Source organism: Pleurodeles waltl, chromosome 1_1, assembly GCF_031143425.1.
Source record: "Pleurodeles waltl isolate 20211129_DDA chromosome 1_1, aPleWal1.hap1.20221129, whole genome shotgun sequence".
Taxonomy (NCBI): domain Eukaryota; kingdom Metazoa; phylum Chordata; class Amphibia; order Caudata; family Salamandridae; genus Pleurodeles; species Pleurodeles waltl.
This window is the reverse complement of record NC_090436.1, coordinates 138,887,727-138,913,784: the sequence shown is the minus strand read 5'-3', so window position 1 is coordinate 138,913,784 and position 26,058 is coordinate 138,887,727. Positions and strand designations below refer to the sequence as shown.

General features: G+C 41.7%; 1 protein-coding gene across 2 annotated transcripts in view; it reads left to right on the top strand.

The window, feature by feature from the left end:
- The window catches only part of ZBTB7C (zinc finger and BTB domain containing 7C), a 228,585-nt gene extending 203,000 nt beyond the window's left edge, over positions 1-25,585 (top strand). For both annotated transcript variants that reach the window (XM_069219078.1, XM_069219074.1), the window contains exon 3: positions 24,314-25,585. In XM_069219078.1, the coding sequence (XP_069075179.1) occupies positions 24,314-24,932 (619 nt within the window). In that variant the 3' untranslated portion in view covers positions 24,933-25,585. The remainder of the gene's footprint in view (positions 1-24,313) is intronic.
- The last annotated feature ends 473 nt before the right edge of the window (positions 25,586-26,058 follow it).

Below are 26,058 nucleotides of genomic sequence, written 5' to 3'. Positions count from 1 at the left end.
AAATAATGCTACTTGTCTACCACTTCTCCACCGGAATACTCTTGAGTGGTTAGAGTAACTGGTGAAGTAACAGATATGTCAAATGCTCTTTGAGCACTTAGGGCCTGATTTAGGTCTTGGCAGAGGGAATACTCCGTCACAAACGTGACGGATATCCCATCCGTCGTGTTATGATCGCCATATGAGATAATGGGAATAGTAATACAGTGGACAGGATATCCGTCACATTTGAGACAGAGTATTTCCCTCCGCCATGACCTAAGTCAGGCCCTTATTTATCAAAATAAGAGACTACAGCAATTCTTGGCTTGATGGGAAACAAAGGGGGCAGCAGCGGTTACTCCATTAGGGCAGAGGAGCATGGCCCCCTCCCACCCCGCCAGTAGCAGCAGCTGCAAAACCTTTTCAAGAAAACATGACGCATGTATATTGGGCCGGCCATCTCGGGCCAGCCAAACACACATGCGCTGTAAGCTCTCTCCAGCCCGGCACTGTGTTGCCGGGCTAGTGAGAGCCTGCACAGGCTCCCAGTCTACCTGGGAGGGCCTTGACTGGGCACTCCCAGCCAATCCTAATGCTGCTTGAGAAGCATCAGGATTGGCTGCAGGGCAGGCTGGGAGCCTGTGCCTGCAGCCTGGTGCGACAACGAGGGAAAGAGGAGCGGCGCTGTGGCATCGGAGGGGGTAAGATTTTTTTTTTAAATTAAATGTTCCCTTATCCCTCTAGCCCCCATCCCCCATGCGCCACACCCCTTTAGAGGTCAGCGAGCTGCGACTGAAAAGAAGGTGTTGTAAATAACACCCATGAACGTAATGTAGTTTGACAAATGAAAGTGAAAATACAAACCTTTTGTAGAAAAAAGAAAGGAAAAAATATTAGGAACTTTTAAACGATTAGCTTGGTAGAGACAATTCCAAAACACCATTTGAAGATTGCATTATTAGTTTGAAAATATGAAATATGCTTTTCGGATTCCATACTAAAGTTTTTAAAAAGTACATAAGTATGGTTGACCTGATTTAGAAATATTGTTGTTGGTCTAAGTTTGGAAAATTTGTGACACAGGCATAATTTATAAATGGTTTTGCAAAAGGGTGAATTCAAAGATACGCTTTGAAAAAAGGAGTAACGTACGCAGTCATGGCTCAAGAGACTACAGAGATTTAACGCTACATTGCAGTAGTGGGCCTTGCTACAGGAGTGCTGAGATAAATAATATACAGAAGTGATGAATGGACTCTTCCTTCTAAATTAGTGATGATTCACAAACTCATTTACCACTCTTCTCATGAGTACATCACACCTATTGATCTAATTGTAGGAAAGTGCACCCACAATCCCTAGCTTTCACAGGCGGTATGATGTCATCGGGGGACTGATGTTAACGAACAAATATTATATGTGAACAAAATAAATCGGGAATTCATTGTGAAATTTCTCACATTTTCTGACCCTTGACGTGCGCACTTTAAGTAAAGCGTAGAGCATGTGCAGGTAGGGTTTGGGAAACAACTGTTGGCCAGTGTTTTCAAAAATACATTTAACAGAGGTGTTGTGTGAGTGAAACCTACACCCATGTAATAGCGTAAATTACTTTTCGTGACTCAACCCCTTTCTGTTTGTTTTTAACATATTAACATTGGTTTCAAGGGTATTGCTAGATTTTTTTAATTGTTATCCAACCAGCTGCTCACATACTTTTAGTATTTCGATAAAGTCGGAAATAGTTAAAAAGAAATGGTTCTTTACAATTTATTTATGTTTTTCAATTGGAAGGATGACTGACTGCACTGAAGTCCAAGATAGTTTAATACCTATTTTACAAATTTGTAAGCATTTTAAAATATATTAATGAAAGTGAACCTTATGCACACAGGTGTCCTACACCCTTACGGTTATGTTTTCGCCAATCATGCTAAGTACGTGTGCTTAAAGTGCTGTCTTTTCAGACATATGGCAGGCATACATACAACCGCCAAATCCTTCTGTAAATAGGGCCCAGTGCTTTGGTGGGACAGGGTCCAGTTTCATCCAGTTTTACCTTGTCGAGCCCTCGATAATTATGAAACCTCATATAGATGTTAGACTTCTACCCTATATTCCTATAAAGTAAATTATATGCACGGATTTGAATGCAACCGCGAAAACATTATCTATAACATTTTTGAAAGCCAAGTCCACTGCTTTGTGGCGATGTAGAAGGGAACTTTACCAGAGACCGCGCTTTTCCTCTCGCAGTCGGTAAATTCACAGGATCCGCTGCCAATATTGACTTTGGCTGACCTTGGCAAGGGTCATGGTGTTCTCACATCTGGAATTACGCAAGGTTGTTTCGCTGCAATTTAAAATGAAACCTCGTTTGAATCACGCGCTGGATGCAGCATCCCACCGGAGTGACTGCAGGTCTCAGCAGTAGGGCAAGTAAAGCGCCTTTCACCCAGAGTAGGCACCCAGTTCCCAGTGCTGAAGAGTTCTAACTTGACAGGTCGCAGCTCGAGGCATTTAGAGGCTGATTTGAAAAATTGCAGCATAATCTGTCTAATTTATTCCTAGTGCACGGTATTCCTATTTCGATGCGTTTGGTAACTCGTGTGTATGCAGAATAAATTGAGAATTCTGTGACACAGAATCAGGACTTCCTGCCTGCAAATTTCAAATTTCACTAATTACTAAATATAGGGTCGTGAGTAAAAACACAGGGCGTTGTCAGGAGAAGGGAATGAGTAGGTCCTTGGCGATGTAGACAAGATTGACAAAGTTGTAGCTTTGTGGGTATTTATAAATCTTGCCGCATCGAATTTGTCAGACAAGCCTTTAAGACAAATAGGAAATACTATAGCAATATTTTACTGATGCGTAAACTACTAATATCAATATTTGACTGATGCATAAACTACTAATTTGCAGTGACATATGAGAAAATTAGGAATGTACACAATAAATACTAATACACGTTAAGATTTATGGCTGATTTTAAAATATATGTTTGATGGCATGTGTAGCTGTAGATACACATGCTTTGCATAGCTGTTCAATAATTGTATGTTTTTACATAAAATGTTGCCAAACACCTATTGTTAGACCTGTTAGCCTTAGGGTGGGCTTCCCCACAGCTTTTTTGCCCTCCTTTTTCATTTTTGTGGATCTCAGTTTTGCTGGCATTACGACTCTGTGCACTTTATTACTGCTAACCAGTGCTAAAGTGCGTGTGCTCACTCACGAAACATGATAATCCTGGCTTCTCCCTGATTGGCACATTTAATTTACTTGTGAGTCTCTAGCAAAGTGGCTCAACATATACCCAGGGCCTGTAAAGTAAATGCTCCATGTAGGTCTGCACCACTTTTTGTGCCACCTATTTAAGAAGCCCTTTAAGCATATCTCAGGCCTGCCATTGCAGCCTGTGTGTGCAGTTTTAACTGCCATGTGAACCCGCTAAACTAATTCTTTTGCCAGGCCCAAACCTTGCCTTTTTTATACATATGTCACCCCTAAGGTAGATCCTGGGTAGCCCATAGGGCAGGGTGCAGTGTATATAAAAGGAAGGATATGTAGTTTTAAAATTTACATGTCTTGGTAGTGAAAAACGACATTTTTTACTACAGCGTGGCATACCTCTCCCATAGATTAACACTGGGTTACCTTGATACCTTTAATAAGATGTAATTCCCAAAAGAGAGTTGGTACTTAGTTCATGTTAGGTGTCTTTGGAATTGTAAGGAACAATCCCAACTTATGGTGAAGTAGAATTTTTAATTGCAACTTTGAAAGTGCCACTTTTAGCAAGTTGGCATATTCCGACCTTAGCCCTTTAGTGCACGTAGCTTGTACCTGGGTCACAAGGTGGGGTGTAGCTGATAGTTGAGCTTTGTGTATTCCTCCTAGACAGCCACACACAATAGGGTGTTTAGGTGTGCCTGGATGGGCCATCACTGGCAGTATGGGAGAGAGGAGCTGGGCATAGCCCCTCTTACACTTGAATAGCTGCCTCCACACAAAGGGCTCCTTACTCCCTGTAGTTAGACTGTAGCCAGGACAGGGAAGGCAGGATGCCTTGGGACATCAAAGGTAAACTACTAGAAGCTTCTCCCCCACTTCAAAGGCACAACTGGGTATAAATACTGGACCTCAGACACCACCACCACTTCAGTACACCTCTGGACCTGGATCTACTCTGCCAAGAAGGACTGCCGTGATGCGGAATGGACTGCCACTCTGCTGAACTGCTGCTCTGAAGGACTGTTGTCCTGCTGTGCTGGCCTGCTGTGCTCTTGCCTGGGTAAGAAGGACTCGATCTGCATCTCTTGAACTCAGAACCCCAAAGTGACTCCAATGGCTAGTTGGCTGCGCTTCTGATCTGAGGCTTCAGAGACACAACATGCTTCCAACAACCCTGCACCTGGACTCTGCCATCTGTGAGTCTACCCTGCCAAGTGGTGCCTCCCCAGTTCTGGACCCTTGGAAGTGGGCCTAATGTGCTTTGTCAGGTTCTGTGGATCCAGCGGAAGCAACTCATCTCCTCTGCTACGTGGCACAAGCCTGAGTAGAACCGATGCATGGCCGCTCTGCGTGGATTGAACCCATCGCAAAAGACCCGCATCACGTTGCAGCCCATGGGAACCACTGCTGCATGACACAACCTCGACACAGGCCCTCACATCGCTCGTCAACGGCAGCCTTGGTGATGACGCCGGACTCCGCATTGCAGCTCCTCAGTACTGTCACATTGCCTCAGCTGCATGATGCATCCTTGATGCCAGACTTTGCATTTCGAGCTCCCTTCAATGGGATCCTCACCGACGACACAGGACCTCGCACCGTGCTGCATCTCAGAGCCAACGCATCGCTTTGACTATGGAACGCATCTTCAGAGCGGATCCTTCCAACTCTCCCCAAACCAGGATTAAAGGTACTCTGTTCAGCGGGCCTAACCGAGTCCCTTTAACCAGCTAGTGCTCCATCGCAGTCAGCCTGAACTTGTGACTTTGTCCCAGTCCGGCGCAACCAGATATCCACAGTTAGAGTTTCACGCTTTTTGGTGCTATTTTAACTAAAATCTATAAAACTGATTATCTCTAGTTCTACTGATCAGGTTTATTTGTTGTTTGGGTCTTGTTTTATTTATTAAAATGACTCTATTTTATTAACTCTGTTTTGAGCCTTCTTTGTAGTTTGTTTTTACTGTGCTACTGTTTGAAGTGTTGCACATGTACTTTACACATTGTCTTCAATTTAAGCCTCACTGCTTTGTGCTAAGCTATCTGAGGAATGAGCACAGGTTAATTCATGGTTTGCTTGTGACTTCACCCTGAGAAGAACTGTGGTTGGTGCTTGAGAAGGGTTTCACCCCCTCAACCATTAACCCAATTTCTTACACCTGTAATAAAATAAAATGAATGAATTAAAACTCACCCACACTTGGCCTGAATTGACACAAACTATCTCTAGGTTCATGGAGGAGTCAGTGTAATCACTTTGGGAGATGGTTTTCACTTTATAAATCAGCCTATAGAGGGATTATTAGACAACAAATCAGATTGTGACAGTAGTTTTAGAATGTCCTTGATGCACTTGCTGCATTTGTTGCGGCTTAGCCACAACAGCGCCACCTTCTGTTGCGGGGTCACTGTGCACCTGCTATCTGACTTCCTGTTGCATTGTTCTATACATCCCCCTTACCTGTTACTAACACAACCTACCTCTACAATGGATTCACGACCTGTAATCTCAACTACTGAACAGCATTTTGCTTTCATTATTAGTATCCAAAATCCAGTATTGATAGATGCAATACCGCATCTTTTATTGATACTTCTGTTTTTAAAATAAGGTAAGAATCTGTTTCTTAGGAACAGGATAGACCAGGGCCGCACATCATATTCCATATTCCTTGTGTGATATGTTGTGTAAAATAAATCCTACTTCTAAGGCAAGAAGCAGAAGGCAATTTATTAAATTCCTGCCTGGCTATGGCCCCTATTATAGCCTTAGAACCCGCCGTGGCGGGCTCTACTGGCTATTAAAGGCCCGCTGCCACATAAAAGGCCCGAGCCGAAAGCGAGGGCCTTTAACAAGGCAGAGGGCCGTTAATAGCCGGTAGAGCCTGCTCCGGCGGGTTCTAAGGCTATTAGAACATCCTGCCACTCAGGGCAGAATGTTCTATTAAATAAAACAAATTCCTCACGAAGCCCAAGGGGATTGAAATCCCCTCGGGCTCCGTGAGGCTTTGTTCACAGCTGTTGCTGTGAACAAAGCGAACATTGGAATGTTGGCACTGCGTACTTTTACCTGCCAGTAAAAGCCCGCAGCACTCCATTGTTTTCAATGGAGCTGCCAACGTTCCAGTGTTCTAATACGTGGGTTCAAAGGTTGAGGGAAAAATGCATCAGGGCAGAGAGAGCTGTAGCTAAGGGCAGTTGGTGTAGATACAAATTGATTTACTATATCCTCTTAGTTCTCAGGAAAATAAGGCATATATTACATAGCTCAGTTGGTTAAGTATCTGATGTGACAACCTGTGTGAAGGTTGGGGGTATTTTATAAAGTGCTGCCCTAACTCGAGAGGGCAGTGGAGGTTTTTACATAGATCTGGGCGGTGCTTTCTGGGTGCAAAGGCCATACAGAGAACAAAAGCAGGTTTCCATATCCCAAGGAGTACACCTTGAAATACTTCAAAATTTTTTGGGGAACCAGTGATATTTCGTTGAACTCGAAGTGGTCTAATTGAAAAGGGGGTGCTAGGACAGGGCAAGCTCATGATGGGGGTCATGTTTTTGAAGAGCTAGTTTCGGGGTATCTTCATAAATTAATGTTTAGAGAATGAAAGCCTGAGATAAAAAGTGAGTTATTCTAAAGCCTATGTGCATGTACCGATTCTTGTCCTTTCATTCATGGCTGTCTGTTTCCATGAGGTTTCAAGGGAAAGTCTGTGTGTTTCAAGAAGAACTCCAAAGATGAACGAATAGCTAGATCACACATAAAATCTTAGTTTTAAATAGCCTGGTAAAGGTAGCCAATGGAGATGTGTTAAGGAGGGCGATATAGTTAAATTTGAAGAGATCGGTCATCATATAAGGAAGCCTTCAGCTGGACTAAGACTGTGTCCTGGGGACCAGTGTGCAGGTGGGTGTTGCTGGTGTGGATGTGGGAGATGAGATGCTGTTGGACATTATAGTGAATTTTGTTGGGCCCAGCGGTGGTTTAATTATGGTGCAGATTTTCAGCTGGTATTATGCTGCCTCTGCTTTCATTTTACATGTTCAGAGAGCTTAGTGTCTGTATAACGCCCTGGGATGGGGGAGATGAATGAAGAGATATATTTGGCTCAGGATGGAAACTCAGGTACGAAAATTTGAGGCTCAATCTTTGTCAAACTCACCATTCAGTGTTTTTAAAAAGGGCTGTAAGCAGCATTTTCCTACAGGAAGGAATATATGTGTGCGTGTGTGTTTTTTTGTGGGCATGTATAGCCCACATTGTGAGGACTAGTTCGGTCCTCATAGCGTTGGTAAACACTATCAGTTCTAGACAAACACTTGCCTTGTGAGGACTGGTGCATTTGAAGGACCGGTCACCTTAGGGTATTTAGGGGTTTTTGAGCGAATGCATCAAAAAAGTAAAAGTGCAGTTATATTTTCCTCGATCTGCTTTATAACCTTCCCTACTATCAAAGCACGCATGGAGTTAGAATAGTAAATACATACTTCAATGCGGTCAATGGCCGGTCCTCATATTTATAGGTATGTCATGTTGTGTGTGAAAAAATAAAAAATAAATAAATGTGTGTATATATATATATATATACATATATATATATATATATATATATATATATATAATTCACTGAAAAAAACAATGGTTACAGGGACGTTATAGTTAGGCTCACATTTTAAACATACAAAACCATAGAAATTCAGCTATTATAGTTATTTCAAGTAACTATAACTCGTGCCCTAAGGTAACTATAATTTGCACCCTGCCATGCACAGTTATCTCATCAATAATTTTACTGCAAATGTTACAGTAACATTACCAATGTTGTTCTAAAAGATGTCATGAGTGCTGTAATATCTGGGGTAAGTAGTAGTGCATGGCGAGAGTGTGAGTCATAATTACCTTAGGGCACAAGTTATAGTTACTTGAAATAACTTTAACTATAATGGCCCACCCTAAACCCTAAAATTACCCTTGCCACTCAAAAACCTATACCCACCCTAAACCATAAAATTATCCCTGCCACCAAAAACCCATACCAACCCTAAACCCTAAAAAACCCTTGCCACCCAAAAACCCATACCGATCCTAAAAGTACACTTGCCACTCAAAAACCTATTCCCACCCTAAACCCTAAAATTAACCTTGCCGCTCAAAAAACGATACCAACCCTAAATCCTAAAATTACCCTTGTCACCCAAAAACCCATACCCACCCTAAACCCTAAAATTACCCTTGCCACCTAAAAACCTATACCCACCCTAAACCCTAAAACTAACCTTGCCACCTAAACACCAATACCCATCCTACACTCTAAAAAGTCCCTTGCAACCCAAAAACCTATACCCACCCTCAACACAAAAACCCCACTTACCATGCAAAAACCCATACGCACCCTAAACCATAAAAACAACTTTTCCCATAGATAGATATATATATATATATATATATATATATACATATACATATTTATATATAAATGTATTTATATAGTTAATATTTACCTGTAAAACCTTTATAACAAATATGCCTTTACTATTCATTCCTAAATTCCTAAATTTGTTGTAATGGCATGCGTGGTAAAGGCATATTCATTGTAAAGGCATTCGTGGTAATTGCATGCCTGGTAATGTTGCATGCGTGGGTAAGCCTGCATGGTAATGGCATGCAGTGCCCAGCCTTTGTTGTAAAAGCAGTTTCCCCTACAGCACTAATCATAATTTCTATGACAAAACTAACCCCCTATTTTTGTTCCTTTCTAAATTAAGTGCCTCATTACAAGGCTGGCGGCCACATAAAGACCCTGGCGGTCAGACCTCCAGGGTTCTGTCACCACCGCCAGGATCCATGATCCCAACGGGCTGGCGGAGATCGTAATCCACCGCTGCCCTGCAGATTACGACTTCGTTCTCCACTAGCCTTTTCATGGCGGTTTCACCGCCATGAAAGGCTGGCAGAGAACAGGTGCAGGGGCAACAGGGGGTCCCCTGCACTGCCCATGCCCCCCTGCCCATGCCTTCCTGCCAGTCTTCATTGCAATGTTCGCTGTCTGCCAGAAAATTGCAAGGGCGCTGCAACCTGCGGGCTACAGGATTGCCGCCGGCTTGATTACGACAATGCTGTAGCCTGTTTTCTGCTAGGCTGGCCGGTGGAAACCAAGGTTTCCGCCCGCTGACCTAGCGGGAAACTCCTAATAGGTCTGGCGAAGTGGTCGTCATGAAGGCGACGGCCACCCTGTCAGGAATTTGTCAGACAGGCTTTCCTGTCCCTCAAACTCATAATGAGGCCCCAAATGTTTTTAAGTTTTAACAGTTTGATTCAACCAAGGTGGCTTCATGTATGCCACAGTTTTGTCATAAGTAAGACTGTTAGCGCTCTAGTTGCTCTTAAAAGACTCGGGGAGGCTGCAGTAGAAAACAAGGGAATCAACTGACAGGCTGCTCCTGTTGGAAGCTTCCATTGCCACCTGCCAGCGCCATAGATTAAAGAGATGGCTACCTCTGCAAAAAAGCCCATACAATTCTATTAAGCCTGTACAAACTGAGGCCCTTATTTATACTTTTTTAGCACCGCATTTGCGCCGCTTTTTGATGCAAAAACTGCACAAACTTACAAAATACAATTGTATTTTGTTTTCGCATAAAAAAAATTACGCAAATGCGGTGCTAAAAAAGTATAAATATGGGCCTGAGAGTCATACAAAATGAAGAAGAAGGTGAGATGTTGGGCTCGGGTGGAGGCTCACTACACACTGTCTGCAGATCCGAGTCTGTCTAAGACAGACATGGGAGCAAAAAAATACATAGGGCCATATTTAAGAAAAGTGGTGCTGCACCGAGTGCAGCGCCACTTTTCTTGCGCCCCTTAGCGTCCCCCTAATGCCACCATGTGTGCGCACCATGGTGGTAGTTTGGGAACTAGTGTCAAAATATTAGACGCTACTTCGGAGCTTTGCAGGATTAGCGTAAACTTTTTTGATGCTAATCTTACAAAGCCCATTGAGGCCCATTGTAAACAATGGTGTGCCTCCTTTTAACACCTGTTCTGAGCAGGCGATAAAAGTGCCAAAAAAAGATGCAAAGAAATCTCTTAGATTTCTTTGCGCCATTGTTTTGGCCTCCCTAACGGGGGAACGCCTCCTTTGCATACATTATGCCTGATGTAGGCATAATGTAGCGCAAAGGGTTACAAAGTGGCGCAATGCATGCATTATTGCACTTTGTAAATTTGGTACAGCAAGTTTGGCCTTTTTGGTCCATATTAGAGTAAAACAAATTAAGCTAATGTGGCGCAAGGAGGCCCTAGTGGCTCTTAAATCTGCTCCATAGCTAATCAGCAGAGTTCAGGTGAGGCATGACCACTACATCCAGTTATTTGTTTCCTTGAATTCTGAGATTTGTAGTGCTGCTGTTTCATTTTTAATAAAAAACGTACATTTCCCAGAATTTTAGAAACAGGCTGGACAACCTGTGCATGCCTGTCCGGGATCAATATAAAACTGTTTTGCTAGTGGAAACACCGACTTGTGAAATAGAATAATGTACACACACCTCTCACACACATATATACAACCAAGTGTACATTAAAATGATCTTGCAAGACACCTGAAAATGTGTTACCTTACAAAGGCACTCTCACTCTGGCCTTCTGTCTTAATATACTAACATAACCGCTCAGTGACTTGTAACATACCTATATTTTGCATTTGGATTTACATGATACAATATAATATTACCAAATGTGATATTAGTTATTTTGTGCTCTTTGGGAAGTACTTGTTCAGTCAGGGTGGAGTACAACTTCCTCTCGTGCTCCTATCAAGGGCCTTCCACATCCGCATAAATACAACAGGAACATTTCTTTCTCAGCACCACGTCTGCCACAGTGTGGTCTGCAAGAGGAGATGATTTAGTGCACGGCGTGGTAAACTAATAGAACACGTGTGGTTCATACTCTCAGACGTAGTCTAATAGATGTTTGCTCATTGGTACTCATTTACTGCACTGCTGTGACAACCTCCGTTGTAAACAGAGATATACCTGAACAGTTGTTCAGACCACCCTTTAACTGAGGTCTGGTCTTGTAGAGGTGAGTGAGATACAGCAGGTAAGGGGTCGTGCCTCACATTTGGTTGGACTTCTGCTACCCTCCAATCTCTTCGCAATTACCTCTAACTCAACCTGATGAGTGACCTTTAATATAAACTTTGAATACACATATGAAAACAAATGGATCAATAACAGAAAACACATGAGTTTTTTTTTTTTTAAGTACTATAACACCTTACTACCCCATTGGTTATTATGCTGTTTTCCAGAGCAGTCCTCTCCAGAGAAGTGAATGAGGTTTACTAATGGATTCCAAGCACCAACCTTTCTAAGTAAGAAAATATGACTGAATTTCTGTTGCCAGTGCCTTTGCCGGCTTAGTGCTGCGCCTACATTCTGGAAGCCTTATAACACTGTGTAGTGAGATATTTCAGACTTGCTGTTGCAGGAATTTATATTTATACAAACTGATGCAAACTAGCTTCTTTGTGGCAGCTGTCTCTTTGGTGGGAGTCCAGTATATAAAGCTACCAAAACTGTTTAGTGTGCCATTTCGTGTGATTTAAAAAAGGGGTCAGAAGCGATGCAGTATTTTGACAGTATTTTGAATCATCTTGGGTTCCAATAAGCCTCAGATATAACAATTTGTTGAGGTATAAAAATATTGTTACCATATATATATATATATATATATATATATATTTATACACATATATGCACACACATATATATTCACACACACATATATCTATATACAGTTATAGTTAGGATCGTTTTTCTATCGGAAATGCCTTTTTAGTGTTGCTTATAACTTTGGAAACAAAACTTGCCAAAAAAAGTGCTACATTTTGCCCAGTTTGCGCATGGAAAGTTTCGGAAGGATCTTTTGGGTGGGGGGAGGAGGGGTGGTTTAGAAAAAAGGGGGTCCTAAAACATGTTTTCCCCATTTGTTTTTCCATAAGAACGTTAGACACAGCTATAGCCCAATCCACTGAATGGATTTACACCACATTTGACAGAAAGCTAGATCTTGGCCCACAAATAGTGCTTTTGTGAGTTGGTATAAATCTGTTTTGTAGTTTTTGAGCAAATAATGCTCCAAACATCTGTATATATCATGCTGCAGAGGCTTCATGGACCCAACAGATCTCATGCTGAGATCTGATTGGTTGCCATCACATCAACAAGGATGTGGCAACAGCCATCTTGGGACTCTGAACCCGGTCCTGACTCTTAGAAAAACTGCTATAAAAAAGGGTCTGAAATGTTTTTTTTAAAAATTTTGCTGCAAATTGTAGCGCCCTGGGGCAATGCATTCATGATTTAGAGGGGGAGGCATACATGGCCCACCCTCTCCAAATCTCCCCGTGGACTCCATCCCCTTGGGCTGTCATTTAAATTAAGGGGAGGAGTGCCACATGGCCACCCTTCCCGAGCCTAAAAGGCCACAGGGACTCCATCCCCTGAGGCTGAAAATGTAATAAATGGGAGCGGAGCTGTGACCACTTCCCCAAGTCTCTAAAGGCTCTAGTAACCCATCCCACGGGCCCTTAACCTATTAAAGGGAATGTGGGCCAACTGGCACCCTCCTAAAACCTCTAAGACAGTGGTTCCCAACCTTTTGACTCCTGAGGACCCCCAATGAATCATTACTGGAAGCCTGGGACCCCCAGCAATTTGTACGATTTAGTTTTCAAACATTATAACAGTAATTCGCAAAAAATATAACAAGTACACACCAAACAAATACACAAATTAATAAAGATAAAATTCTTTTATATTGAAAAAATATGGAAAAATCGAAACATTTTATTGGGAAGGTTGGCGCTGCATCTCGGCAACTAACTTTTCAATATTTGGTTTTATTTAGGAAAGGTGAATCCTCAGGTCAGACTCTACATTTCCAGAGTGATCTTTTGTTTTTATCTTTTGGTATGCAAGATCTGAGAAAGCTTTTTCACATAAATAAGTGAAGGGGAAAGGAAGTAAATCATGAGGGCCACTCATCTCTCCCTAGCCTCTCTGTCACATGTACTTAGTTTGTTTTATAGCTCCTCTCACACCACTGTAGGGTGTCAGGACACTTTACAGGGGACTACAAGGTGTAGGATTCACATGTCATCCACACTGGTAGGCATTTTCTAAGACTGCTTGGTCCGGGGAAGTACAAACTTAGGATTCAGAACACAGCACGGTGATTAGCGATGGCATTAGCACAGTGCTTAATTTGTCAATAAAAACGTGCTGCTGCCCAAAGTCCTCCTCTTAAACATGTGGCTGCTGTAATTAAATGTGGGTACACGGAATACTGAGGCAGCATAATCCTGAAGCCATCTCAGGACTCTTCAATCCATATAAAGCCACTCCCTGCCCCTTCAGCTCACTCTAGAAGCTTTCTACTTTCTCCCTTTGTGATGCTTTTTCATTTTTCCCTTCCTCCGTCTTTCCCATATGTGTCTTTTGCTCGCTCACAAATAAGTGCTGGTGCTCAGCAACGGAAACAACAAGCACAAATTAAGCACTGCGTTAGCAATAAGAATGTATTTCTACACAAGCAAACCTTTTTTAGCAGCATAAGGAAAATGAAAGACTAGGAAAAAAACAACTTTCTAATTTGTGCAATGAGGTTTGCATGCAGCTATTTAATGGCAGTTCACAGCTCACTGTGCTAGATTACGATTATGAACTGCGTAATAACAAAAGAATCTCTGTGACAAAAGCAGTAACCCACTGTGCCATGCACATAAAATACTGTTCTCTGCATGATACACATTCTTTGCAGCAGGCATATTAACCCTCTGCGCTACCTTTTGAGTCAAAACTGCCACTGCACAAAACTCCCATCTCTCTCCAGCAGATACATAAATCACTTGAGTTAGCTTGACGCTTTTATTTTTGCAGTACAAGGAGCTTTGCAGTGCGTTTAAAACTGCTCAACAAAGGAAGTAATAAATATGAAAACACGCAAGCACGGAGGCCCCAGCTGGAGAAGTGCCTTCCTCCCAGCCCAGGCCTGCAGACCCCCTGGGAATGTGTCACGGACCCCTGGGGGTCCGCGGACCACAGGTTGGGAACCACTGCTCTAAGAGGTCCCAGGGACCCAACTTAGAAAATGGAAGACCCCTCTCTCCTAGCCATTTTATGGCCCCGGGACCCCATCCCATTGGGCTGGCTCAGGGACAGTACCCCAGTGTCCCCAGCCCCAGGCACAGCCTTTTCACTGCCCTCCCAAGGCAGAGAAAGAGTAAGGCACTCCCACTGGCTGGGGGCAGAAAGCAGATCCCAGTTGGTGACAGAACAAATCTTTTGCCTGCCCATGCTCTCAAGCAGGGCAGAGAAAGAGTAAGGCACTCCCAATGGCTGGGGCAGAAGGCAGATCCCAGTTGGTGGCAGCACAAAACGTTTGCCTGCCAATGCTCTTGAGCAGGGAAAATACACTGAATAGCTCCCGCTTAGCAGGAGCAAAAGACAACTAATCCTACAGGGTGGGAGCGGTTCTGTTTCTCTCTGCACCCGGGATGGGTGCAGACAGGGGAGACAGGAGAGAAATTACAGAGCCCTGAACTGTCATGCAGGGCTGCTCCCAGATCAAGTACCATATAGTCTAGTAGGTACTCAAAATCCAAGAACGTGTGTGGATGGAAGCAAGAGCATAGTAGCCGACCCTAAAGGCCTAATGTTGAAGAACCGTTTTCAGCCCCTTTTGAATCCCCTTGATGATTATGGGGGGGGGGAGTTGAGTGAGTTGGACTATGGATTAGCTACTTCTCGTAGCCTCTTGCTTTTTTCCTGGAATTTAGGAGGCTATAAGAAACATTTAAAACGCGATTCATTTAAAGAGAGGTTGGAAAAATACCATATTGTGTGCTTCCAAGAAACTTGGCTGTGCGAAGAACCTGAACCAGTAGATGGCTTTTTAAGACTCTTTAAGGATGCTACCCATTTAGGCCCAGGACGACCCTCACGTGCCCTAATTACTTTGATCTCGACTAGAATAGGCAACAGATTTATAAAGATAAAAACAAAAAGTCTTTGGCTATTAGCTGGTCCTGTCAACCTTTATAATGATATTGGAGGATCGAGGCAGCTCACTGTAATTAATGTATATGTCCAACCAGGGATGACAGCAGATTATGATATCCAGCTGGGTCTGCTGGAGGAAGATTTGGAGGCAATATGTATAAATAAAGTAGGGCAGTTGGTATTGATCTTAGGAGATTTTAATCATAAATTAGATCCAACAATTAGTGATAAATTGCATAAAGAGTTGTTGGCCGCTGCACATGTGCCCCATAGCTATTTTCCCTAGATCAGAGGTTATGGCTTGGGATAGGGCCTTAGTAAGAATTTTAGGCTCTTTAGGATTGTTTTGTGTCAATGGACGAATGAATGCAGACCGCCCTGCAAAGCAGACCTTTTAAATAGGTAATCAGGTTTGCCCCATTGATTATGCCTTTGTAAATGTTTTTAATTTCAAGGAGGTGGTGGGATTTGAAGTCGTGCCCCTAGAGGTTAGTGATCACTGGCCCCTATAGTTAACACTCAGGACAGGGAATAAAGATCTAAGAGAAAGAGTGGTTGCTTTGCAGGTAGAGTACCCACATTGGTTAACCACCCGTATCACAGAGAATAGCTTAAAAATACTCAATGATCTGATGATAAATTATAGGGGTCTCAGCTTGACTGAAGATCCGAATGATGTGTTTATGGGATATGAAAGGGTAATTGAACAAGTGGTAGACTGTATGAAAGTAAAATTAAAAATAATGCATGTGAATAAAGATCAGGGACAAGTTAGAAGGGATTATAAAAATACCTGGTATATAGTCAAGAGTGTAGGGTGCAGAAGGTGGAAAGGAAATTCAGGAAAAGGCACACTAAGGAACAGAAGCTCTGCACAGCCAAACAAGACTATAAAAATATCTTGAGAAAAAAGGAAAAGGGAGCACATGAATATTAATTGGAAAGGTATGTTAGATGTGATAGGAACACACAATATTAGGAGGTTTGGGCAGTTGGTGAGGGAGGGGAAAGCCTCTGGGAATATGCGGTGTTTGGTTGGAGATGATTGGAATAAGCATTTGGGCAATTTATATGAAGGGAAGGATGTCGGATTAGACCAGGTGAATAAAATTGAGTTAGGTGGTGACATAAGGTCATATTTTCCCCTTCAAGAGATAAAAGAAATAATTGCTGCTCTTAAGTTAACTAGAGCAGCTGGCCCAGAAAACCTTCCAGCTGTAATAATAAAAAATAATGTCAAATGGTGGACGAGACTCTTTTAGTTTATCTTTCATAAAAGTTTTGATTCTGGCTGCCTCCCTGAGAGTTGGAAGGGTGCAATAATTAGGCCAATTTATAAGAAGAATGATGCAACACAACCAAAGAATTATTGCTTAAGCAGCCTGTTAGACGTGGGTGAAAAAATGTTTGCTAAGCTACCGTTAGGCCAAATGAAGGCCTGGGTAGAGTTAAATAATCTGATTCCAGTAGAGCAGGATGGCTTCATAGAAGGTCACTCTACAATAGACCACTGTTTTAGTCTTTAGTCTTTAGGCACTGGCAAAAAGTCAATAGAGGTACGAGGGAGTCTATTTTGTTTTGTGGATTTTTTAGCACCTTTTGATCTGGTAGATCGGAATTTGTTGTGGGATATGGTGAGGTGGCTCTGGATTGATTCTGAACAGTTTTTTCTCCGCCAGGGACTATATATGCAAAATTGGGCCTGACTGATTTTAGATACCGGTTGTTCGTTATCAAAGACGATCCCTCAAAAGAATGGGCTGCGACAAGGTTGCTCCTTGGCCCCACTATTGTTTGCCATATTTTTGTCTGATTTGCCAAACATATTAAAAGAGGCTAGAGATTTATGCCCAAAAATGTATAGGACCCATATCGCTTGTTTATTATACGCAGTTGAGTTTGTGAAAGTTGAAATGACGGAGCTGTGATTGCAAAGAAAATTAGATGCTTTTCATAACTATTGTCAAAGTAAAAAGCTTACGGTAAATTTGGACAAGACAAAATAATGGTGTTGGGAAAAAGGAAGGGGGCATTTTGCTGGTACCTGGGAGGTGACAAAGTAGAACTGGTTGATAAATATAAATATTTAGGTATGTGGTTTGACTTTGAATTAAGATGGCAAGAGCATACAGAGTCACTAAAATCCACTTCATTACCATCGGTTAGGGGAATAAAGCAGTTTAATTTGAAGTATGGAGGACCGTCTCTTCATCCCGTACTTTCTGCCTTTAATGCCATGGTGCGTCATCAATTTCAATATGGGGTGGACGTTTTAACTTTCGCTGGGAAGTTGAATTGGGATGCGGAAGAGAGTGAATGTGTGAAACAACTGCTTGTGCTTCCTCCCTCAAGTATGATCCGGGCTATAAGGGTTGAATGACAAGTGACGGTCTGGAGTTACCAAGGAAAGCAAGCAGCACTGAAATTTTGGTTGAGTCTCTCGGAAGAGGGTATTCCCAAAATTGCCCACCTATGTAAAAGGGAAATAAGGACAAGTGATTTGAACTGGGCCTCCCAAGTGAGAGATCGGTTAGAGATGATCTGTGTTACTTTAGGTTTAGCTGCTAATCAGTGGCGCAGAGAACAAATTCCAAAGCAGGAGCTGCGCGCTGTGGTAAATAATAGTACAAGCGAAGAAGATTTGGGTTATTTGGAGGGGAAATGTCTACCCAGTTTGTGGTGTGTGGGTGGAGAAATGAGGAAAACTTTCCCTATATAGAGGCTTTTTCCTAATCCTAAATTAGGGGACGTGGTGCTAAAATCCAGGGTCGGGCTAAACCCATGTTATATGGATCTGAAAACAAGAGCCCTAATGAGGGAAGATTTGGGTCTATGTACATGTGGCCTCAAACAAAAATGTAGTGCCCAATAAATTTGATTGGATTTCTTGTGGTTCTTACATGAACGGAAGCTTTTAAAGCCAATTATTAGGGAATATAATGTTATTAATCTGGATCAACATCTCAACCTACTGGTAGATATGACATTTTTAAACGTGACATGTGCCTTAAACCAATTTTTAAAGAAATACGAGATTCCCTAATGGGGCTCTCTGGTGCCCTGTAAGGGATGACAGAGCATGTATGTGAGGTATAATTACTTAAACTTTCTAGGAAAGTCTTCCTTTTTACCCTTGTCACCCCCAAACCTTTTGGACAGATACTGGTGGTTACCTCCTCTTGGCTGTGCCCTGGGTACTGCTTACCAGTCCCAGGGCAAGTGCTCTGTGTAAAGTGGATATGCAAATTAGGCTAATTATAATTGGCAATATTAACCTACCTATAAGTCCCTAGTATATGGTAGGGCATGTAGGTTTAGGGATTCCAGCATAGGTAGTGCACCTAGAGGTGCACAGCTGAGGTGCCTAGTGTCCATTTTAAAGGGATGCCTGCCTTGCTGGCTGCTTGTAAATTAGAGTTACATGACCATGAAAAATCGACTTTCCAAGTACTCCAAGTACTTCCAAAGTCTTAAACTACCTTATTTTTACATATAAGTCACCCCTAAGGTCTTCCCTATGTGCTCCTAGGGTTGGGTGCCATGTAACTATAAGCAGGGACTCTATAAAAATAGTTTAATAAGCCCTGGTGAGGTAGAACTGCCAAATTTGTTTTTCCTCACTGTAGTGAATGGCCTCTATAGGCTTGAATGGGGAGAATTTATTTTAATTTATAAAGTCCCCTTAAGTGTCAAATGACTCAAGTTTGGTATCAAACTAATTATTATACTAAATCCCACAACTTACAATTGATGTATTTAATATAACTTGTTCAGATAAAGACTTTTAAACCCTGCCTAAAAAGTTGCCAACTTCAGCCCTGTAGTGTTCTGCTCTGATTGGCCAGCCTCTGGCAGCCTGGCCAGGCTGCCTTGATGAGGTGTGAAGTAGGCTGGGCTGACCACAGTGAGATGTGCCTGGGGGAGGAGAACGTCCCTCAGCAGATGGAGAAGCAGGAAGGAGGGAGGGCTGCCAAACTGGTCTTCAAAGGTAGGGAAGGACATTTGGAGCAACCCAGCACCTCCCTCAGATCCTGCCAACCCAGACAATTAGGTGTCCCCTTGACGGGATTAGGAGAGGGCACGAGAGGGGTGTGTTTAGGATTTTTAGCCACACCAGTGGGTGGGCTCAGCCAGATGTAACCTCCAAAAATCAGTTTCAGCCATGATGGATTTTTGAGAAATGTTGCTCCCTGGGATTGATTTTTGCCACACTTCCCGGGAAGTGGTCATCACAGGGGGAAGGACCCTGCACCTGATTGGAGAACTAGGACCCCCCTGTTTTTCACGTATAAAACTGGCAGACCACACCTCAGATCCCTACAAGGAAGAACTACAGGAGAAATGGGACTGCCCTGCTGGACCCCTGACCTGCACCTGGACAGTGCACTCTGTATGATTGCACCAGCTGCACACTTGAGATTCACAACAAGAAGGACTTTGCCTGGCTTCAACTGGTTCAAGGAGGGACTCCCTGTTTACAACAGGTGAAAAGTTGCTAACCAGAGTTCCCAGCACCACCTCCTGAAGAAACTGACCAGCTGACCATTGTCCAGTGGCCAAAATTGGAGTCTGCGCCAGGTGCATTCTGTGAGTTGTAGTCCGCACCCCTCAAGGAGCATCTCAGAGCTTCTGGAACCTTGGGGTGAGCTGTGGACCTCAAAAGAATCTTAAAAGAACATCTGGGAGAAGATCCAGAAGTTTGGAGAACTTTTTGAAAAAAGGGACCGACCCTCCGCGGCAACTCTAGCCGTCTTCCGACTTCTGACTTTCAGGTTCGTCCCGGTGAAGAAAATCTCTGAAAAAATGACTAAGTCCGAACGCAAAAAGTTGACCGGGACCTCCCAGGCAGTGCATCCGAAGAGGGCTCCAGGGACGTCGGATCAAGATTCAGGTTTGCCCCGGTCAAAGGGTTTTCGTCTCGAAAAAACGACTACGTTTGAAGGTAAAAATCTCCACAGAGGGCTCCCGCGAAGCGTTTCTGAGGAAGAGTTCCAGGAGGTCAAATTGGACTGGGGGCTTGGTCCCGTGAAAGAAAATCTTCAAGAAAACGACTAAGTCAGAAGTTAAAACTTTGACCGAGGCCTCCTGCAGTCTGTAGCCAAGTAGGGCTCCATCACGGTTGGCCTTAAACTTTGACTTTGCCCTGGTTGAGGTGCAACCAGATTGGCACTATTTGTCTCTAAGTGCTAAAAAGCATTAATTCTTTAAAAATTCATATCTCCTGTTCCCTTGATCCAATTTTATTCGTTTTGGTGTCATTTTAAAGCTAACAATAGTTGCTATTTCTATAAATTGGTTTTTCATTTTTAGACTGTTTCCTGTGTTTTATTTAATTACTGTTTTGTGATATTTGAATGCTTTACACTTTGTCTCCTAAATTAAGCCTTGTCGTTCATTGCCAAGCTACCAAGGGTTGAGCTAGGTTTAATTTGTTGAGACCTAACTGGACCGAAGTGGAGGTTAGTGGCCTATTGCTAAGTGTAGGTACTTACCTGCCCTTACCAATAACCCGTTTTCCAACAAAGGTAATTTTACAAGGATTAAATTATTCTTAATTATTGACTAAATGGTAAGGAATACGCAATTGCTAACTAATATGTATTTAGGATTAGGAAGGCCCGCATCTCCATGAAATGCAAATAGTTGCATCTTGGGGAACTGCTAGAATTGCTTTTATATTGTATTAGGCAGCATATTGTATTATGCTGCCTTGTATGATTTATTAGAATTATGAGGTGGTGATACTTTTTTTTCATAATGTGAGCATATTGTAGTTTAAGTAATGATATAATTGTGATTTTAATTGACTTGCCTTATGTTCTAGGATTGTGCCCGAATAATAAAAATAATATTCTGGTAGGCATCTATGAAGGCACCATTTGATAGGCTGGGACCTTTGGAAAGGTTCTCCTGTCCCCTGTCAATAAAATGTAGTGCTAAACATATTGTAAGAGCTCGCCATGCAGAACTTTGTATGAATGAAAGATCATGCAATGTATTGTGACTGAATTTTGTGAAGGCGCATATCCGGATGATTTTAGTGAAACATACTGATCTATATCAAATTTGGTTAAAGAATTTAGGCTACTGTTCTTCTTTAAATGCTTTTAGATTAAATTTTATATATGTTACAGCTGCAATCCATCCGAGGGACATGGAAAAAGGATTTACCCCCCTTCATTGTAATTATGTTTTAAAGCAAAGCACGTGTCACTTTATTCTGATCTGCCTGTCATATTTGAACCCTAGATCAATGTTTTTAGCATCTTTACTGGGTCTGGCTGGTTTTGCACAATGCAAGCCTGCAATGAAGTCTCCAAAGCCTTTTTGTGAATAGAGATATGTTAGTTAATACTGAATTTTATTAAGAGTGCATTACAAATTCGAACCTGATATGAATTAATAACAACTATGAGGTTATAAGCTATGCTCCAGGTCAGTTTTATGAATTATTACATTATGTATTTATGTTTTATGCTTTTATGGCTTTTTGTGCTGAATAAAGAATTTATTGACTGACTACCTTATGTTAAAAATCCCTAGAAATTCATTAAAAAAAACTAATATTAAAGTGACGTTATAGTTAGGCATGATAATATCATCTTACTTTGCATTAAAAAAAACTTAGAAATTCACTGGTAAAACGAAGTGTAAAGGGACTTTATAGTTAGGCAAAAATGTCAGTTAAGGTTATCGTTTTAAACAAACAAAACCACTAAAATTCACTTATTATCTTAAGTAACTATAACTCATGCCTGAAGGTAACTAAAACTTGGGCCCTCGCAATGCACTGTCAATTACCCCACATATTACATCACTCATGACCTCCTCTATGAAATCATTGATAACATCACTGCAACATCTGAAATGACATCATTGATGACAACACTGTGCATGACAGGCCACAAGTTATATTTATGCAAGATAACTAGAACGGCTGAATTTCAGTGGTTTCATGGTTTAAAACTGTGTGTTTTAACTGACATTTTCACCTAACTATAATATTTCTTTACCCTTTGTTTTTTTCCAAAAACATCATAGATGCTAACAGGATTTCAGGCACGGTAATCCTAATTAATTGAGCTGCAATTTATACAATACTTGTGAACCAGTTAAGCAACAGAATGTTGATGTTGCTGTCTTCTACCACAATCGATGCTGTGGGACCATCATCATTAAGGCAGCTCAGGGTTAAATGAGTTCTGCAAAGATATGAGGTATATTTAAGGAACAACTGTTTTGTAACAGTGTGCTTCAGTTCTGGACATTGCTCGGGCTAAGCGTCAAAGATGAAATTTAAAAATAAATGAAGTTATAATTGCATTTTATGAGTCACTTTGCTGCTTGCTTAAGATGAAGCATATATTTGAAAAACTCTGTAGTTGCAATCTTAATTTGTAAAAACAGGTTGTGTCAGCCCCAGACATTACTCAAGGCTATGCAGAAACAAATAATAATGATATTTACATAAAATTCGCATTTGTACATCTCATATTCACCCTTAGGTCTGTTGCGGTTTAACTAATAGATGTTTATTGTTAACCAACTCATTGGTGCACATTTAACCACCTCTGAAGGATGAAAGGCAAATTTTATCTTCCAGTATTCAAACCTGTGACCATAAGGTCAAACACAGATTTCTAGAGTGGCTGTGTTAATCCACTGAGCCACCATACCAGGCCTATCAGCTAGACGCAGCAATTGAAAATGTTGTGTTACTAAAATTTAGTTTGAACTTATTTGAGTCGCATGAAGGCAGACACACTTAACAACCTCTTTACTACCAGTTAAAAGTGGATTACGTTTGTAAACTCAAAGCCCATTTGTAGCTCACGTTTTCATGATGTTATTTGAAGGACATTTTTTAATTATTTTGTTAATACTTTTACTGATGGGAAGGAAGTATTCCACAGTCTCATTATATCTGCAGCATGTGGAGTCAAGTTGAAAAATCAATGTTTTTTCTTATAGAGAAGCAATCTTTTTATAATAGATGATTATCCGCTAAGTAATATCACTTGACAAATGGTGTGCAGAGATACATTGCTTCAAAAAGAAGTAGAATGAACACATTGGTAGGTTTTCTGGCACTCAGTGCAGTTTGCCTCTGTTGTTTATCGTGCACAAGGAAATTCAACATGCTAAATGTACCTTGTGTGCATGTTTGTTTCTGTAGAGCAGGAGGTAAGACACTCACATATTGATTCATCAGAGCATACAGTTGACCTTGGCTCACTTTGCATAGGCTGAGTAAGTTCCTAGTAGAGATGCTGGTGTTGCAAAAAAAGTCCCTTGTCTCCATCTGTTCAACAGAGTGAGTACACAAGCATCGGGTGCTAGAATGCCCGCGTCTGAACCTATTCTGATGCTGTGGCATATTGTAATATTGGCTTTCATTAGTTGACCTTTCTTGCTTTGTGTTATTAAGTCTAAACTCACCATTCATTGTGGCACAAATGGCTTGTTGTGTTGTCTGACAGGAAGTAATATATATCGTACCTTGATCATCATCATGCTGTGAAGGGACAATGAGATATGGACAGTGGCTTTGAAGCAGAAGTCATTAAAGCATTATGCTTGTATACATCATAACATTACATACCTGCCACAAAAAAGACCACGCTGAATTAGCCTCTGCTGCTGTACTTCTATAAACAGACCGAGATATTGTATGTTTGACCTCCAAGAGAAAGTCCTTTGTGTGTGATTAGAGGTGCTATTGAAGTGGCCTCCATATGGCGTCTGATATACATTGCCAAGCTAGTGGCCTTCAGTTTGATAGCCAGAGGCTGACTTTTTTGGTGTAAAAACCAGCAGTGGTGCTCAAAGGTGATGTACTTCATTTGGTTGGTGGATCCACAGGTCAACACTTTACATGTTCCTTTTTCCCTTTGTTGTTCAGCCCATTTACCTTCTGTTGATGATCCTATTGATGATGATAAGCACGTATTGTCACATTGAAAAATGTATAGTATTGTTAGAGTCTTCAGCCAAAGAAACAAGACTAATTGTGCATTTTTTTTTGGCAGGCAGGACAAGCTGAAGATCCACATGAGAAAACACACTGGAGAGCGGCCATATATCTGCATACACTGCAATGCCAAATTTGTTCATAACTATGATCTCAAGAACCACATGCGGATTCACACAGGAGTCCGCCCTTACCAGTGCGAATTCTGCTACAAAAGCTTCACCCGCTCAGATCACCTGCATAGGCACATTAAGCGGCAGAGCTGTCGAATATCCCGACCGAGGAGGGGCCGCAAGCCAGCAGCTTGGAGGGCAGCTAGCTTGATCTTTGCACAGAACAACCAGTCAGATGAGAAAAGCTTCATGGTGATGCCACCGGAGTTAGATGACCGGCCCCACCCGGCAAGCGGAGCAATGTGTCTTCCTGGCCCCAGCCCCAAGCACTTTATGGAGGGAGCTAAAAGCATGCTGCGCCTGGAAGAACTGGAGAGTCAATTTGAAGATTCGCACATGAAGCTGTTGGGAAGGACTCCCATGGGGCCGGACAGAAATGCTGACATTTTCACCTTTTCTCTGGCCCACAATGAAAACCTTTCTACACAACAGTACTTTCCTGCCCCTGTCCCTTGGAATATAGGACTAAATCAAGCAGCCTCGATTTCAGAGGCAAGTAATTAAGCCCTTACTATCAATCAATTTATACGTTTTTATGTTTTGCACTTTTAAAAATCCCCCCCCCTATCATTTCGCCCCACAGAAAAAAAGAGGTCACCTTTTAAATGTACAACAAAAACTATCATTACAGTACTTCAGGCCAATGTGGGCTTGAAGATTAGAGCGCACATGCCATGATGGCTAACGTCTATCGACTTGCCTAGTTGATTTCTCTTTGGTGGATTGGGATAGTATGTTGCAGAGACTCCATGAAACAAAACACTTGTTTTTTACCATCTATAGCACTGGACAAAACTGGAGACACTATCCTGAGTTCCAGTGGCTTGTTCCTTTTAAGAATTAAATTTAAAATGATATACTATTTGACGGCATTTGAATGGTTGCAGCGTCACTGTGCAGATTCATAGTCCTTGAAGAATGGTTTTCCCGGTTTCTGGTTCTCTATGGGATAGTTTAGTATGTCATAAGCTAATTTGCCTTTTCTGGGGCTGTTTTTGTAAAAAACTGAAAGTAATCAACAACTCTGTGAACACAAAGGTCTGCTAAATATACTCTACTCTGTATGATTCCCATCAATAAATTACTGCAGTAGGTCACATTTTTTTTTAAAATAAAATTGCATTATATATATATATATATATATATATATATATATATATATATATATATATATATATATATATATATATATATATATATACACACCACACACATATATAGATGCATTTTTACTTTAGCCCTGAACCCCATGATAAGATATGCTTGCATGCATGTTACCATATGAATGTGCAGGTTTACTCAAAAGCTACTCACCGTTTGTCAGAAAAGACCACAGTTGCAACTGGTTTTTGAGACAACCACTAAGTACAGCAATGATTCCCATTTAGAAACAGTATATCTAAGTGTATCTAATGTGACTTCCATGCCTCTGGATCATGAGGACCATCGTTGGACAACACTGTGATAGTCCCTTAAAGATCAATTTATCAGTGCTGACTCTGGATAGATGCTAGGAGAAAGGGGGGCTTCCATTCATGATAACTATTGAAAATCCAATATTCTTTTTATGAATGTGCATCTTCTGTCCATTAGGATTGCTGCTTCTGCAGTTTGTGACCAGTTTAACCAC